Source organism: Prunus avium, chromosome 5 (assembly GCF_965620075.1).
Source record: "Prunus avium chromosome 5, drPruAviu1.hap1.1, whole genome shotgun sequence".
NCBI lineage: Eukaryota > Viridiplantae > Streptophyta > Magnoliopsida > Rosales > Rosaceae > Prunus > Prunus avium.
The window spans coordinates 25,945,768-25,960,030 of NC_142288.1; the positions used below are offsets into that span (position 1 = coordinate 25,945,768).

The 14,263-nt window shown below is 46.5% G+C and overlaps 2 protein-coding genes across 2 annotated transcripts; both read right to left on the reverse strand.

Annotated features, from left to right (window-relative positions):
* Window positions 1-2,644: 2,644 nt before the first annotated feature.
* Window positions 2,645-3,691, reverse strand: LOC148294570 (uncharacterized). Its single transcript, XM_088253805.1, has one exon. It carries the CDS (start codon window positions 3,689-3,691, stop codon window positions 2,645-2,647), a length of 1,047 nt encoding a protein of 348 aa, XP_088109931.1.
* A 1,803-nt stretch (window positions 3,692-5,494) lies between these two features.
* LOC148294571 (uncharacterized) lies at window positions 5,495-6,535 on the reverse strand. Its single transcript, XM_088253806.1, has one exon. The coding sequence runs from the start codon at window positions 6,533-6,535 to the stop codon at window positions 5,495-5,497; it is 1,041 nt and encodes a 346-aa protein (XP_088109932.1).
* Between the last annotated feature and the right edge of the window lie 7,728 nt (window positions 6,536-14,263).

Here is a 14,263-nt window from a genome sequence, read left to right on the forward strand (position 1 = left end):
CGCCGAGGGCCGTCTTTGCGGCCGAGGATGAGGAGGGCCCTACCGAGGCAGTCACCCTGGCCTGTCCCTCGAAGACAGTCCAGTTTGCGAACCACATGATCGTGGGCTCGCAGATGGATCTGTCTGAGATCGATGAGCTGCCGAAGAGGGCTTTTCGGGAAGAGGCGGGGCGCGCCTTCCGTCTCCAGGCCACGGTAAACTTCTGACTCCCATTGTGTTTTTTTGTTGTTGTTACCTTTCGTTCGGTACTAACTTGTGGCTTCGTTTTTCAGGCGTCGATGGACATGTGGCTGTGCATGAAGAGGGCCATCACAGCCGAGCGCGCGAAACGGCTCTACGAGGACTGCCGCTCCAAGGTCGCCGACGCCACAAAGGCACTCCAGGACCACGCCAACCTGGTGCAGGACATGCATGCTGCCGAACGGCAGATTCAAGCGCACGAGGCAAAGCTTGCCGAGATGCGTGAGGCTCTGGACGGCGCTGAGCAGGCGGCCAGGGATGCCGAAGGAGCGAAGGTGGCGGCGCAGACAGCACTGGAGGCGTCCGCGCGGTCGAAGGCAGCAGAGATAGGGGCTGCCGTTAACGAAGCCATCAGGGGATACCGTTCCTCCTCTGAGTTCACCTCTCTGGTGGATAATGAAGTGGCTTCGGAGATGGCGGACCTCATCTACCGTTTCAAGCGGTTTAACCCGGGCTAGAAGTTGAACCTGAACTTCGCTGCCGATCCCCCTCCCCTACCGGAAAGCCTTACAGAAGAGATGATCGAGGAGTATGAGGGGGAGGATGCTCCTGAAGATGCCGACGGTGCCCCTGATGCCACCGTCGATGCCGTGGTGGAGACTACCGAATACCAGGGAGATCGTGTTGCCGAGGCCTGAGCTTTTTTTGTAATTTTTTATGTATTTTAATTGCCGTTGGCAAAATGTCTGAACATATTGATGCCGAGGGCATCTTTTTAATTCAAGTTACCTTTTGTTTATTTTACTTGAATTTTATCCATATTTGTTACTGCCGTAGGCTAATAACTGTTTTTAGGATAATTACCGATTGGGCCGTTGGCCACTTAGGAATTTGTTTGCTTTGGATTTAGCCTAAGTGTCTCCACTATCGGTAGACAAAACCAAAGGAACAAGGCCCCATTAGCCTTTCGTCCATAGAGATGCTGTGGGCAAGTCTAGGGCACCGTACTAGGTTTCGGTGGTTTGTGTGATGAGAACACGGTACTGCCGTTGGCTCGTACCCACTGTATTAACTTGGAATAAAAATTGACAAGCTAAGTTGGAATCGGCAGTAAGCATGTAGCGGTGTAGCTTTTAATTGCCGTGGGCAATGTTACTGTGGCTCATTTTGGTGAGCCATACCGAAACAATTTTTTGAACGAATCCCGCTAGGATATGACGTTCTGAATACGTGGAACTGAATAATCTCGTTTCATTTATATATGCCGTAGGCAAAAATACAATTTCTCCCTGCCGTTGGCTAGGGGGCTTTATTTAAAATAACTCTTGAGATGGTCCACATTCCATGGGTGACCGAGGGTCTTCCCATCTGTGCCTCGGAGCCTGTAAGTACCGGAACGAAGGATGCCGATGACTTCGTAGGGTCCTTCCCAGGAAGGTCCGAGGGTTCCTTCCGTTGGGTTTTTGGTTGCAAGCGAAACCTTGCGCATAACCCAGTCCCCGATTCTGAAAGAACGCGGCTTGACCCTTGAGTCGTAGTACCGAGAGACACGCTGTTTGTAAGCTTCGTTCCGAAGGTTGGCTACCGTTCGTCGTTCCTCGATTAAATCCAGGCTCAACGCGAGTGCTGCCTCGTTAGCCTTCGGCTGGAAGCTTTCCGTTCGGTAAGAAGACTCACCGATCTCAATTGGGACAACGGTTTCTGAGCCGAATGCAAGGCTGAAAGGAGTTTCCCCTGTGGAGGTTCGGTAGGATGTTCGTATGGCCCACAGAGCTTCGGGAAGCTTCTCCGGCCAAGCACCCTTGGCACTGTTGAGTTGCCGTTTCAAGAGTTTTTTGATGATTTTATTTACGGCCTCTACCTGGCCGTTCGATTGTGGGTGAGCTGGCGAGGCGAAGAACAAGTTGATTTTGAGGCGAGTGCAGAACTGCCTGAAGAGCTCCGAATCGAACTGTCTGCCGTTATCAGTGATGATGGCGTAGGGGATGCCGAAGCGGCAACAGATATTGGTCCAGACAAACTCTTCGACCCTCGCTGCCGTTATGGTGGCTAGGGCTTCAGCCTCAACCCATTTCGTGAAGTAGTCCACGGCAACGATCGCATATTTGACCTATCCCTTGCCTTGCGGCATTGGGCCAATCAGGTCGAGCCCCCATTGGGCGAACGGCCATGGACTCACGATCGGTGTGAGGGGTTCGGCAGGCAGGTGGGGAATATTGCCGAACCGTTGGCATTTATCGCACCTCTTCACCATTGCTATTGCATCTCGATGCATTGACGGCCAGTAGTATCCCTGTCGGAAGGCCTTATGGGCCAGGGATTTAGAGCCGGAATGATCGCCGCAGACACTACTGTGGATCTCCCGAAGGACATATTCGCCCTGCTCTTCGGTGATACATTTCATGTAGGGGGTCGAGTAGCCACGTTTGTACAGAATGTCGTTGATGACAATGTACCTTGTCGATCAGTAACGCAGCTGTCTGGCCTTGGCCTTGTCTGCAGGGAGGGTGTCGTTTGTTAGGTAAGCATGAATAGGCAACATCCATGTGTTGTTGTACTCTATAGCGCAGATCTCGGCAATGGCTGTGCTCGCAAGTGTCAGTATCTCGACGGGGATCTTTCGACCCACTTTGTCGTTGATTGCCGAAGCCAGTCTAGCGAGGGCGTCGGCATGACTGTTCTCGTTTCTTGGTATCTGCCGAATTTCATACGCCTGGAATTTGTTTAGTAGCTGGCGTGCTGTCGTGAGGTATGCCGTCATTGACGCGTCCTTTGCTGCGAAATCGGCAGCCACCTGGTTCACTATTAGCTGCGAGTCGCTGTAGATGCTGATCTGAATTGCCCCCATGCTTCTGGCGAGCCGTAGGCCTGCCAAAAGAGCCTCGTATTCGGCTTCGTTGTTAGACGTTCGGAAGCCAAACCTGATGGCATATTCAATTTTGGCTCCATCGGGAGCGGTGAGTACCAGACCTGCTCCGCATCCTTGTTGGTTTGCCGAACCGTCAACATGTAGGATCCAAAAGGGAGTTGACTGGTCGAGACGACTGCTGTTCGGTAGGCCTTCCTGTGGAGAGGTTTTTTCAGGTTCTGAAGCCTCCGAAGGTGTCAGTTCAGCGATGAAGTCTGCCACGGCTTGTCCCTTTTTGGCAGGCCTGGGTTTGAACTGTATGTCGAATTCTCCTAGCTCGATCGCCCACTTCACCAGCCTTCCGGATGTTTCAGGTTTTTGAAAAACTTGCCGAAGGGGCTGGTTGGTCAGAACGATGATGGTGTGGGCCTGAAAATAGGGCCTCAGCCGCCGGGCATAAACGACCAGAGCTAAAGCCAGCTGCTCGAGTGGGGGGTACCGAGACTCTGCCCCCTGAAGGGCCTTACTGACATAGAAGATCGGCAGCTCTGCCTTCTCTGGGATCCGTATCAGTACTGAGCTGACGGCAGTGCTGGATACCGATAGATATAGAGAGAGTGTTTCTCCAGGGAGGGGTTTTGACAGTAGCGGTGCTCGGCCCATATAGTCCTTCAAGTCTTGAAACGCCTTATCGCATTCGGCAGTCCACTCTATATGGTGTTTGCCCCCTTTCAAGGCTTTGAAGAACGGTGCACACTTGTCTGTGGCTTTGGAGATGAAGCGAGTGAGGGCTGCCACTCGTCCGGTAAGGCTCTGGATGTCTTTCTGTGTCTTCGGCACCTCCATGTCGATTATGGCCTTGATTTTATCAGGGTTTGCCTCAATACCCCTCTGGCTGATCATGAAACCGAGGAATCTCCCGGAAGATACGCCGAAGGCGCATTTCGTCGGGTTGAGTCTCATTCGGTAATCCTTCAAGATGCCGAACATGAGTGATAGGTTTTTCAAGTGCTTGCCTGCCGTTCGGCTCTTTACTAGCATGTCATCCACGTAGAACTCCATGGTGCTGCCGATCTGCTCAGCGAAGATTCGGTTGACCAGTCTTTGGTAGGTTGCCCCCGCATTCTTCAAGCCGAACGGCATGACGTTATAGCAATACAGGCCTTTGTCGGTTATGAACGCCGTGTGTTCGCTGTCGGCAGGGTGCATGAAGATCTGGTTATATCCAGAGTATGCGTCCATGAAGCTGAGCAGCTCGTGACCGGCAGTTGCGTCAACCAGCTGATCGATGCGTGGCAACGGGAAGCTATCCTTCGGACAGGCCTTATTGAGGTCGGTATAGTCCTGGCACATTCGCCATCCGCCCTTTGCCTTCCGAACCATGACTGAGTATATGGCCTCTCGTATGAAGCCGATGGTCATGAGTTTGTCCACTTCGTTCTTCATGGCTTCATACCGTTCGGTATCATAGGATCAGCGCTTTTGCCTGACCGGTTTGAATGCTGGCGAGATGCTCAGCTTGTGGCTGATGATATCAGGGGATATGCCTGGCATGTCGTTGTAGGACCAGGCAAAGACCTCCGAATTCTGCCGAAGGAACTGGATGAATTCGGCACGGAGGGCTGCGTTCAGCATGGTACCGATCCTTACACACCGTTCTGGTTGACGTTCGTCTAGCGCCACCGTTTCGAGATCCTCGGCAGGTTGTGCCACCGGGGTGGGCATTTCCTCCCTTGGATCGTCTACTGGTTCATTGCCGTTCGGCAAGTCTGCGACCGTGAAGGTTTCCTTTTGCTTGTGCGGAGCTGCCGATTTCAACGCTGTGGCGTAGCAGTTCCGAGCGCTCAATTGATCGCCCCTGATTGCCCCCGTGCCGTAGCAGGTTGGGAACTTCATGAGTAGCATGTGGGGGGACAAGTGGGCCTTTATTGCCGTGAGCGCCGTTCGGCCGACAATAACATTGTACGCCGTAGGACAGTCCATCACAAGGAATTGGTCGTAGATCATGGTCCTTCGTGGGGCTGTGCCGAAAGAGATTGGCAGGCTGACACTACCGATTGGCTGGACCAGGTCTCCCGAAAAGCTCAGGAGAGGCGAGAGTTGCCGATTGACCTGGCTGTCATCTATCCCGAGTTCCTTGAATGCATCGGCAAAGATGACGTTTACCGAACTCCCATTGTCGATCAGGATTCGTCCGACATCGAACTCGGCAATCTCGGCTCGGATGATCATAGGGTCATTATGTGGGTAGATGATCCCTTCCTCTTCTTCCTCGGAGAAGGTCATGGGTTCCCACCTGACCTTCGGCATCTTTGTGTGCCGGCTGCTTTCAATGCCGAAGACTTGGGGGTACTGTGCCGCCCTGACATACTGCTTTATCGACCCGTTAGATGCTCCGGCAAGGGTTAGGCCTCCGCTGATCGTGCTGATCATGTTGATCTGCCGATTAGCGTTCAGGACTGGCGCCTATTGGGGCCTGGCTATGTATTGATCTAGTTTGCCTTCCCGAATTAACCGTTCAACGATTTTTCGCAAACTTATGCAGTCCTCGGTATTGTGGCTATTTTGCTGATGGTATCGGCAGAATTTCCCTGTATCCCTGCCGTCCTGCCGATTAGGCTTTCTGAACGATGGCTTCGGGATTATCTCGTTTTCGTTCATCAGCACTGCCTCGTAGGAGGTGTTGAGCAGGGTGAACACCTCTGTCCCCTGGTTATGTGCCGTTAGTGGGGCTCGGTAGTTGTCCCTGCCGTACCTGCTCTTGTTTTTCTTGGAATGCCCCTTTTGGGAGCTTCCGGCATCTTTGCGTTTGTGGCTTTCAGAGTACGCAGCAGTTTGGGTTGCTGGTGCGAACGGCGATGCCTGTGCCGTGGAGGAACGCTGTATGGGTTCGCTCTGCCGAGCCGTGGGCTCGGCCCTTGAGTTGAAGTATTCAGCCTTGGCGTGGATTACCGCTTGCTTCATGAGTTCATCATACGTACGCCAATTGCTGCTGTGTACCAGATACCGAAAGTGTGAGGACCGTAGGCCATTCTTGAAGGCGCCGTATGCTGCCCTGTCATCGGTATCCGGACATCTCGAGTATTCGTGGCTGAATCGTGCGGCATATTCACGCAATGGTTCGTCATCTCTCTGCCGGATGGTATACAGATCATCGGCAGAGTAGAATCTGTCCGTCTGAATCATGAAGTGGTTCAGGAAGATTTGCTTCAGCTCGTCGAAGGAATCGACCGTCCCTGGTTCCAAACGGTAGAACCAATTCAGAGCTGCTTCTGTGAGTGAGGAAGGGAACAGAAGGCACAGGCCTTCGTCGCTTAGCCCTCGGCACCCCACTGCCGATTGGAAAGAATGAAGGTGCGTCAGTGGATCCTCCACCCCTGTGTAAGGGGTTATGCGCATGGGTTGTACGTCCCTATCCTGCCGTGAGTGCCTTATGCGCTCGGTGAAGGGTCCTGGCCGAAGCCTTCCCCAGTCTGGCTCCTGAGAGCGAGTTCGATCGTCCTCCATCTTCTGTACCCTTTGAAGGAGGAGGCGGATGACAGGGTCCCTGTCCGGTATCTCCTCCACAGTTTGATGCACCGATCGCTGCTGGGACCTAACAGGATTGACCTCAGATAACTTCGTCAGGGTTGCCGAACGGTAGGAAGATGACCGGTTTGCGGAAGGGACGTACTCTTGGTCAGACTCGGCCGTGGATTCCAGGACCGGTATCCTTCAGATCGGGGACTTCCTCCCCAGGCTTCTCAGTCGGGAATCGTCCAGGCGGGCATTGATCTTGATCGACGATTCCTGCCGTTCGGTGTGTCGTTTGGATTCCCGTTCCAACAACCTATGGCGGCAATCGGAATAAACCTTCTTCGGCACGTGGGGCCTATTTTTTGGTGCCTGGACCACCAATTGCTTAGATGGCGCAGGCGCAGGCGTTGCCTTCGCCGCCCTCTTGCCCTTCTTCTGCCGGCGGGGGGTCTGTAGGCTTTCGGACGATCGATCTGTCGGCATGTTCTGCGTTTGCTGCTGGTTCAGCAGCAGTTGTGTTTCTTCCACTCTGGTCGAGAGGAGATTATTGTGTTCTTGCATCCTAGCCATGTCCTGCCGAAGGGACACGACTTGGGCTAAAAGCTCCGCGTTTTCGGCGGATTGGATTACAGGGGGATTAGCTGCCGGTGTGTAGGGGGCTGAGGCAGGGCTCACCCCGCTTGGCATGCCGAACGGCATCCCCTCCCGTGGTACGAACGTAGTTTTTTCAGTGGTCCCCATATGTTCGGGATAAAGAGTCGATTTTATCGATTTCCCACAGACGGCGCCAAACTGTTGACGCCAAAAAGTGGTTCTTTGACTTAGAGGGTCAACTTAGTAATTTTATGCTTTCGGTATCCTTGATGCCTCGGTAGTCTACGCGATCTGCAATATGAGCAAACGTACGGTAAGACCTAGGGCACCGGTGTGGTACCGGCCGAAGGCTCTCCGATGCTTAAGTAAGTTCAGGAATAGAAAGTTCAACTGATAGATCAATAGGCTTGTATGCCGTAAGTTCTGATTACCTCTATTTTGGGATAGTTGGCCTCCTTTTATAGGTCTTGGGAGGTGTGCATTTTGTTGATTATTTCGATGTGGGACTGTGGGCGTCGCTTGGGAGCGTGCCACGTGTCCCAGGAGAGGGCGTTGCCCTAATGGAGAGATCGGTAGGTAGAGTGCCGAGGGCGCCTCTGACCAAGTCCAGTTTTCTCCACGTGTCTTGCCCTTATTGGCTGTATATTTTGGGTGTAAACACTTTTGATGAGGAAGATTGTGAAGATGAGGAAGGGAAGGGCAATTACAAATAGGTGCAACATAGCTACTGGTTGCTCAATACCTAAGAACTCAATGCCACATATATAGATGTTTCTAACTTCTTTTGAGCCCTTTCTTTCTCTTATGTTATATTTTTTTATATCTATTGACAGTCAGGAGAGAGGGTTCCCAGTATGACCTTTCCTCTCTCTCTGAATACTAGTCAATCTCCTCACTATATATTAAGTGAGAATGGCAGAATATAATGCCGGTTTGATCACTTCTCAATATTAAACATTATCAGATTAGTATTAGTCAATACGCAATCTTATGCGGTTACATCAATGTGATTATTAGATTATAAGTAAGGGTCATTTTGTTATAATGCAGTCACACAAAACAAAAGGAAAAGAGCAAGACGTGGCTGCTATAACATAGATGTTTACCTACAATTGTTCAATTTAGTATATAAAAATTTCAGGTCTTTTCATGTGATTTTCTGGCTCTCCACCAGCCAGCGGCGGACCCATGAATTTTTCAACGGAAGTGCAATTTTTAAAAGCTAAGAGCTCCAAAAAATAATAATAATAAAAACAACTAAACATCCTTATCATTTAAACGATACTAATGTTATTCATAATTAATTAAAAAAATAACATTACACCTACAATTGTTGCCGATCTTTATTTAGCAGATATACCATATGATCATCATGCTCATCACAGAGACAGAGAAATACAAATGAAACCATTAAGAAAAAGACAAGCAGAAAATGATTTGAAAACAATTTTTCCTTGCTATTTCTTCTTGTATTATACCCATGCATGTCGCCCCCCAAACATACGTGAAGGTGAATTTCATACTAACAGCTATATTATGGTGGTGGTGCTAACCAAAGGGTATTTTTAAAAATCATTGTTGAGTTTTTTTTTTTTTTTTTTCTTTCTAAAAAAACATTGTTGAGTTGGCAGTAATAAACATTGCAAATTAAGGTTGTTGAGTTCTTAGCGTGTAGGTATTGCTCTTCTTATATAATTAACTTGGGGCAAAACAAAGGAACAAGTCCATTTTATTTGCGTAATACTATGTAAATTATTAATTAATAAACTATTTGTGTGTAAGTATGTTAATGTTTATTATACAATAACAAAGTTGAAGGGAAATAAGGAATCAAATTATAATAATCATCAAAACTATAATTCACAAACCCTAAACCCGGCTATACTTTTAAAATAAATTCGTATATTTTGTGTAATTGTCCCTTGGATTGGATGGGACCCCTTGTATGCAAGATTTGGAGAAAAGGTCGTTTGTCTTCATCTTCCATCTTTGTGAACCTTATATGACCAAAACGACGTGGGATTTAGAATATATATAGCTAGCTAGGTTTCATTGAAGACATCGACATACCACCTTCCCACCAACATTAATAAAAAAATTAGCTAAACCCTTGTTTTTTTTTGGTTTGTGTGATCACTGGTTGATCACATGAATTTGTTGTTAATACTAGGGTGGTGGAAAAGGAGACATTATGAAATGAGACCAATCCGAATTCGAAGACAGCATAATACATGTGTTTGCCATTCTTGGTGAGTGGATTATACTATATATGTGACCATATGAAGCAATTCTAGACATACTTTCAGCGGCCAAATCATTATTTATAATGAGAGTTTTTTGGCTTTCGAGTTTGATCTTGTGATAGCTTCTTCGATAAACATCAGTTGAAGAGAATATAATCTTAGACAAAATAAAAAGAGAGAGAATATAATCTTTATTTTATATGTTCAATACTTTTTTAGAGGTCACAATGTTTAACATGACTAAATACGAATATCACACGACATGCTGATACATATACTAAACGTGTTGGATTAGTCTCAATATGAATAACTCTATTTTGGCACGAAAAACGCATTTAACTAACTCGTATTATATGAAATTTATAATTCATTTTCTTATAATTTTTTTTATATGAGTAATTGTATGATTATGATATTATTTATTTATGATGAGCAGATCTCAACTGTTTAAACACGGTTTGAATTGCTACTTATAAAAAAAAATAATTAATTTAAAAACTAATGTAAGACTCTTTTTTTTTTTTTTTTGGAGATACAAAATTGGGATAAGAGTCAAAATTCATGTACCAAAAATTATAAATTTTTTTAAAAAAAAAAAAACCAACCAAGATCATTTTTTAAGAGTCAAATTCATGTTGCATATATGTTCAACATCATGATCTCATTGTCAAGAAATTTGTCGTTGTTCTTCTTCTTGTAGGGACGAGTTAGTCCACAAGAGTTTATCCACTTGGGCAGAAGACAACAACAAAATAGAATTTTACATAATATTTTGACAATTCTTATTGTGCTATGGTATGTTGGTAATGCTAAAATATGAATACGGATTTGAATATGTTCAGATGATTTATTCTTCTCCATAAGGAGGTATATATAAAGAGTTTACAAGAGTGCTATACAAGGAATTAGATACAGGAAAGAATTAGGAAAGTATCTCCTAATTATACAAAGATTTATCAATTATATAAAATATGAAAGTAAATCTCTTAATTAATCAAGGAAATAAATCTCCTTGATTAATTAGGAGACTCACGTCAACACTCCTCCTCAAGTTGGTGCATATACGTCACCAATGCCCAACTTGGTAAGTGAGTCATGAAATACTCTTCCACAAACAGCTTTGGTTAAAATATCTGCCAATTGATCTTCTGATTTTACGAATGGTAGGCGAATGATCTTCTTCTCAATTTTTTCCTTGATAAAATGTCTATCCACCTCAACATGTTTAGTTCGATCATGTTGAATTGGATTATGGGCAATATCGATGGCTGACTTGTTATCACAATGTAACTCCATTGGTTTTTCTGGCTTGAAACCCAATTCTGTCAACAATCTTCTGATCCATAGTAATTCACAAACTCCGTGAGCCATTCCTCGATACTCTGCTTCAGCACTAGACCGAGAAACCACATTTTGTTTCTTACTCCGCCAAGGGACTAGGTTACCTCCCACAAACGTGAAGTAACCTGAAGTAGAGTGTCTATCAGTAATAGAGCCAACCCAATCAGCATCGGTATATCCCACAACTTCGAGATCTCTATTTTTTGAGAACATTAATCCTTTCCCAGGTGCTGACTTTAAGTATCTTAAGATCCGATCAACTGCATTCCTACGTGACACACTGGGTGAATGCATAAACTGACTAACCACACTCACAACATATGCAATATCTGGTCTTGTGTGGGCTAAATATATCAACCTTCCAACAAGGCGTTGGTACTGTTCCTTATTGGTTGGTTCTTGATCCATGTCTTCACATAACTTGTGATTCATCTCGATGGGTGTATCAGCAGGTTTGCATCCAAGCATTCCTGTTTCAGTGAGTAGATCTAATACATACTTCCTTTGAGACAGACATATACCAGTTGTGGATCTGGCTACTTCAATTCCTAGAAAATACTTCAGATCACCTAAATCCTTCATCTCAAATTCCTGAGACAAATACTTCTGCAGTTTTATTTGCTCTCCTGCGTCGTTTCCAGTTACGACTATATCATCCACATACACAATTAATGCAGTAAGGTTTCTTCCATCACGCTTCAAGAATAAGGTGTGATCTGCATTACTCTGTATATATCCAAAATTCTTCATGGATTTAGTGAATTTGCCAAACCATGCTCTGGGGGATTGCTTCAATCCATACAATGACTTTTTGAGCTTGCAAACTTGATTCTCCTTGTCATGAGTGAAGTTACATCCTGGTGGTAAGTCCATATATACTTCTTCTTCCAGGTCTCCATGTAAGAATGCATTCTTTACATCAAACTGATGTAATGGCCAATCGAGATTTGCTGCTAGAGACAGGAGGACTCTGATAGTTTTGATCTTGGCTACTGGGGCAAAGGTTTCTTGGTAGTCTATCCCATATCTCTGTGTGTATCCTTTTGCCACCAATCTAGCTTTATATCTTTCAATAGATCCATCTGTCTTGAGTTTCACAGTATAGATCCACCTGCATCCCACTGTCTTCTTTCCATGAGGTAATGGCACGAGTTCCCATGTGCCATTCTTCTGGAGAGCTCGCATTTCTTCATTTATGGCTTCTTTCCATTTTGGGTCTTCTAGTGCTTCGGTTACACTGTTGGGAACAGGTATGTCGGCTAACTGCTTCACAAAGTGTACCCGTGACTCAAATAATCTGGTGAGGGATACATAATTGTTGATGGGATATTTCCCCTTTGCATTAAGATCTGCTTCGTAGTGAACTGGGGGTTTACCACGATTCTTCCTTTTTGGAATTTGATATGTAAGCTCTGCGCCTTCTGAAATGCAATCAGTTATTTCATTAATGTTATCAGTTTCAGGTAGAGAAGTTACATGAATGACGTCCTCAGCAGGTGATTGGTGTGGTACTGGAGCTGAAGAATTCTCCGGAGCAGGCACAAACTCTTCAATTCTCTCCTCCTGAGTGTGATGGCTGGGATTGGACTGAAGCGGAACAATTTCAGAAAAAACTGGGGGGAGCGACCGGTCGTTCGGGTCAGGCGACCGGTCTCTTTCAGGCAGAGTCGTGGACGTGCGTGGCGACCGATCGTGAGAGCCATGCGACCGGTCGCTTTCAGGCAGGGTCGTTGATGTGCGTGGCGACCGGTCGTTAAAGACATGCGACCGGTCGCATTCAGGCAGAGTCGTTTGCCACCGGTCGTTTTCATCTGGCGACCAGTCGTTTTCGTCGGGCGACCGGTCGCTAGAGGTCTGCGACCGGTCGTTCTGAGTCTGGAACGAATCTGGAAAAACGGCTGAAGGGAAAAATTCTGAAATTGGAGAAGTGTCCTCCTGTGCATCTGAAAAATAGATCTCGTGTTCCCGGAACACAACATCCATCGAAGTATAAACCTTCTGACTAGGAGGATGATAACACCTGTAACCTTTCTAATAAGGTGCATAACCAATGAAAACACACTTGTCGGCGCGGGGATCCAATTTGCTGCGTTGGTGATCATGTAAGTGGACAAACACCACACAACCAAAAATGCGGGGTTCCAGGTTTTGGGTTGGAGGTATTTGGGTATGGTGGTGGAGTGTTTGAAGGGGGGTTTTGAACTGGAGGATACTGGAGGGAATCCGATTTATAAGGTATGCTGCAGAGAGGACGGCCTCTCCCCAAAAGGACCGAGGCATATTTGCACCAAAGAGTGAGGCACGAACTACTTCCAATAAGTGTCTATTCTTTCGTTCTGCCACACCATTCTGTTGTGGAGTGTAAGGACATGAGCGTTGATGTATGATGCCATGATCTTGAAAGAACTGATTCAGATCATGGTTGAGAAATTCTCCGCCATTATCGGAACAAAGAATCTGAATTCGAGTATGAAATTAAGTCTCTACCATGTGATAGAACTGTTGAAATTTGGAACTGACTTCCCCTTTGGTTTGGAGAAGGGAAACCCAGGTCATACGTGTGCAATCATCGATAAACGTGACAAACAATCGAGCGCCCCCTGGAGTGGGAATTCTAGCCGGGCCCCAAACATCAGAATGAACAAGAGAAAAGGGAACCAGACTTTTAGCTGAGCGTAAGGAAAAAGGAACACGATGGCTCTTGGCCAGTTCACAGATGTCACACTGAAAACTGGAAATATCTAACTTTGAAAATAAGGAAGGAAATAGCTTCTGTAAGTATCCAAACGAAGCATGTCCAAGATGGCGATGCCATAACCATACTTTGGAAGTGTGCTTCTCAACACTCGCACCCCCAATTTTGTAAGCTTGACTGAGGCTGGCTTCACTGTCAGAAGCCAAGTCCAGATAGTAGAGTTTGCCCCTCCTAGTACCACAACCAATCGTCCTGCTGCTGAGAATGTCCTGAAAAACACAATGAGTAGGCCAAAAAGTTACAGTACAATTCAAAGCCGTAGTAATTTGGGCAACAGACAAGAGATTATGATGTAAGGATGGAACAATCAACACAGAATCCAAAGTGAGGGAGTCAGAGAGAGAGAGGGAACCCTCCCCAATTACTGGGGATGGGGTACCATTGACATTAGACACCACCGATTGAGAAGACGGTGTATGAGAGTAAATTTGTCCCGGATCAAAGGTCATGTGATCAGTGGCTCCGGTGTCAATGACCCATGTGTGTTTCTTTGAAGAACTATGCAAAACATAACTTGGGGAACCAGTGGTTGCAATTGTGGAGGAAGAGACGATATTCATTGCAGCGGAAGGATTTGAAGAATACGAGGGAAAAAACTGTTTAGGGTTTCGGATATGTGTTTAGGGTTCGGATTTGTGTTTAGGGTTTCGGATTCGTGTTTAGGGTTTCGGGATTCAGGATACGAGGATACGGGTTCGTGTTTCAAGGAATTCGATACGAGGGATTCGGGTTTCAAGAAATTCGATACGAGGATTTAGAGACAATCTGGCTCTGATACCATGCTAA

Coding starts and splice junctions, on each gene's coding strand:
- LOC148294570 (XM_088253805.1), bottom strand. CDS start 3,691: ATGGGCCGAGCACCGCTACTGTCAAAACCCCTCCCTGGAGAAACACTC.
- LOC148294571 (XM_088253806.1), bottom strand. CDS start 6,535: ATGGAGGACGATCGAACTCGCTCTCAGGAGCCAGACTGGGGAAGGCTT.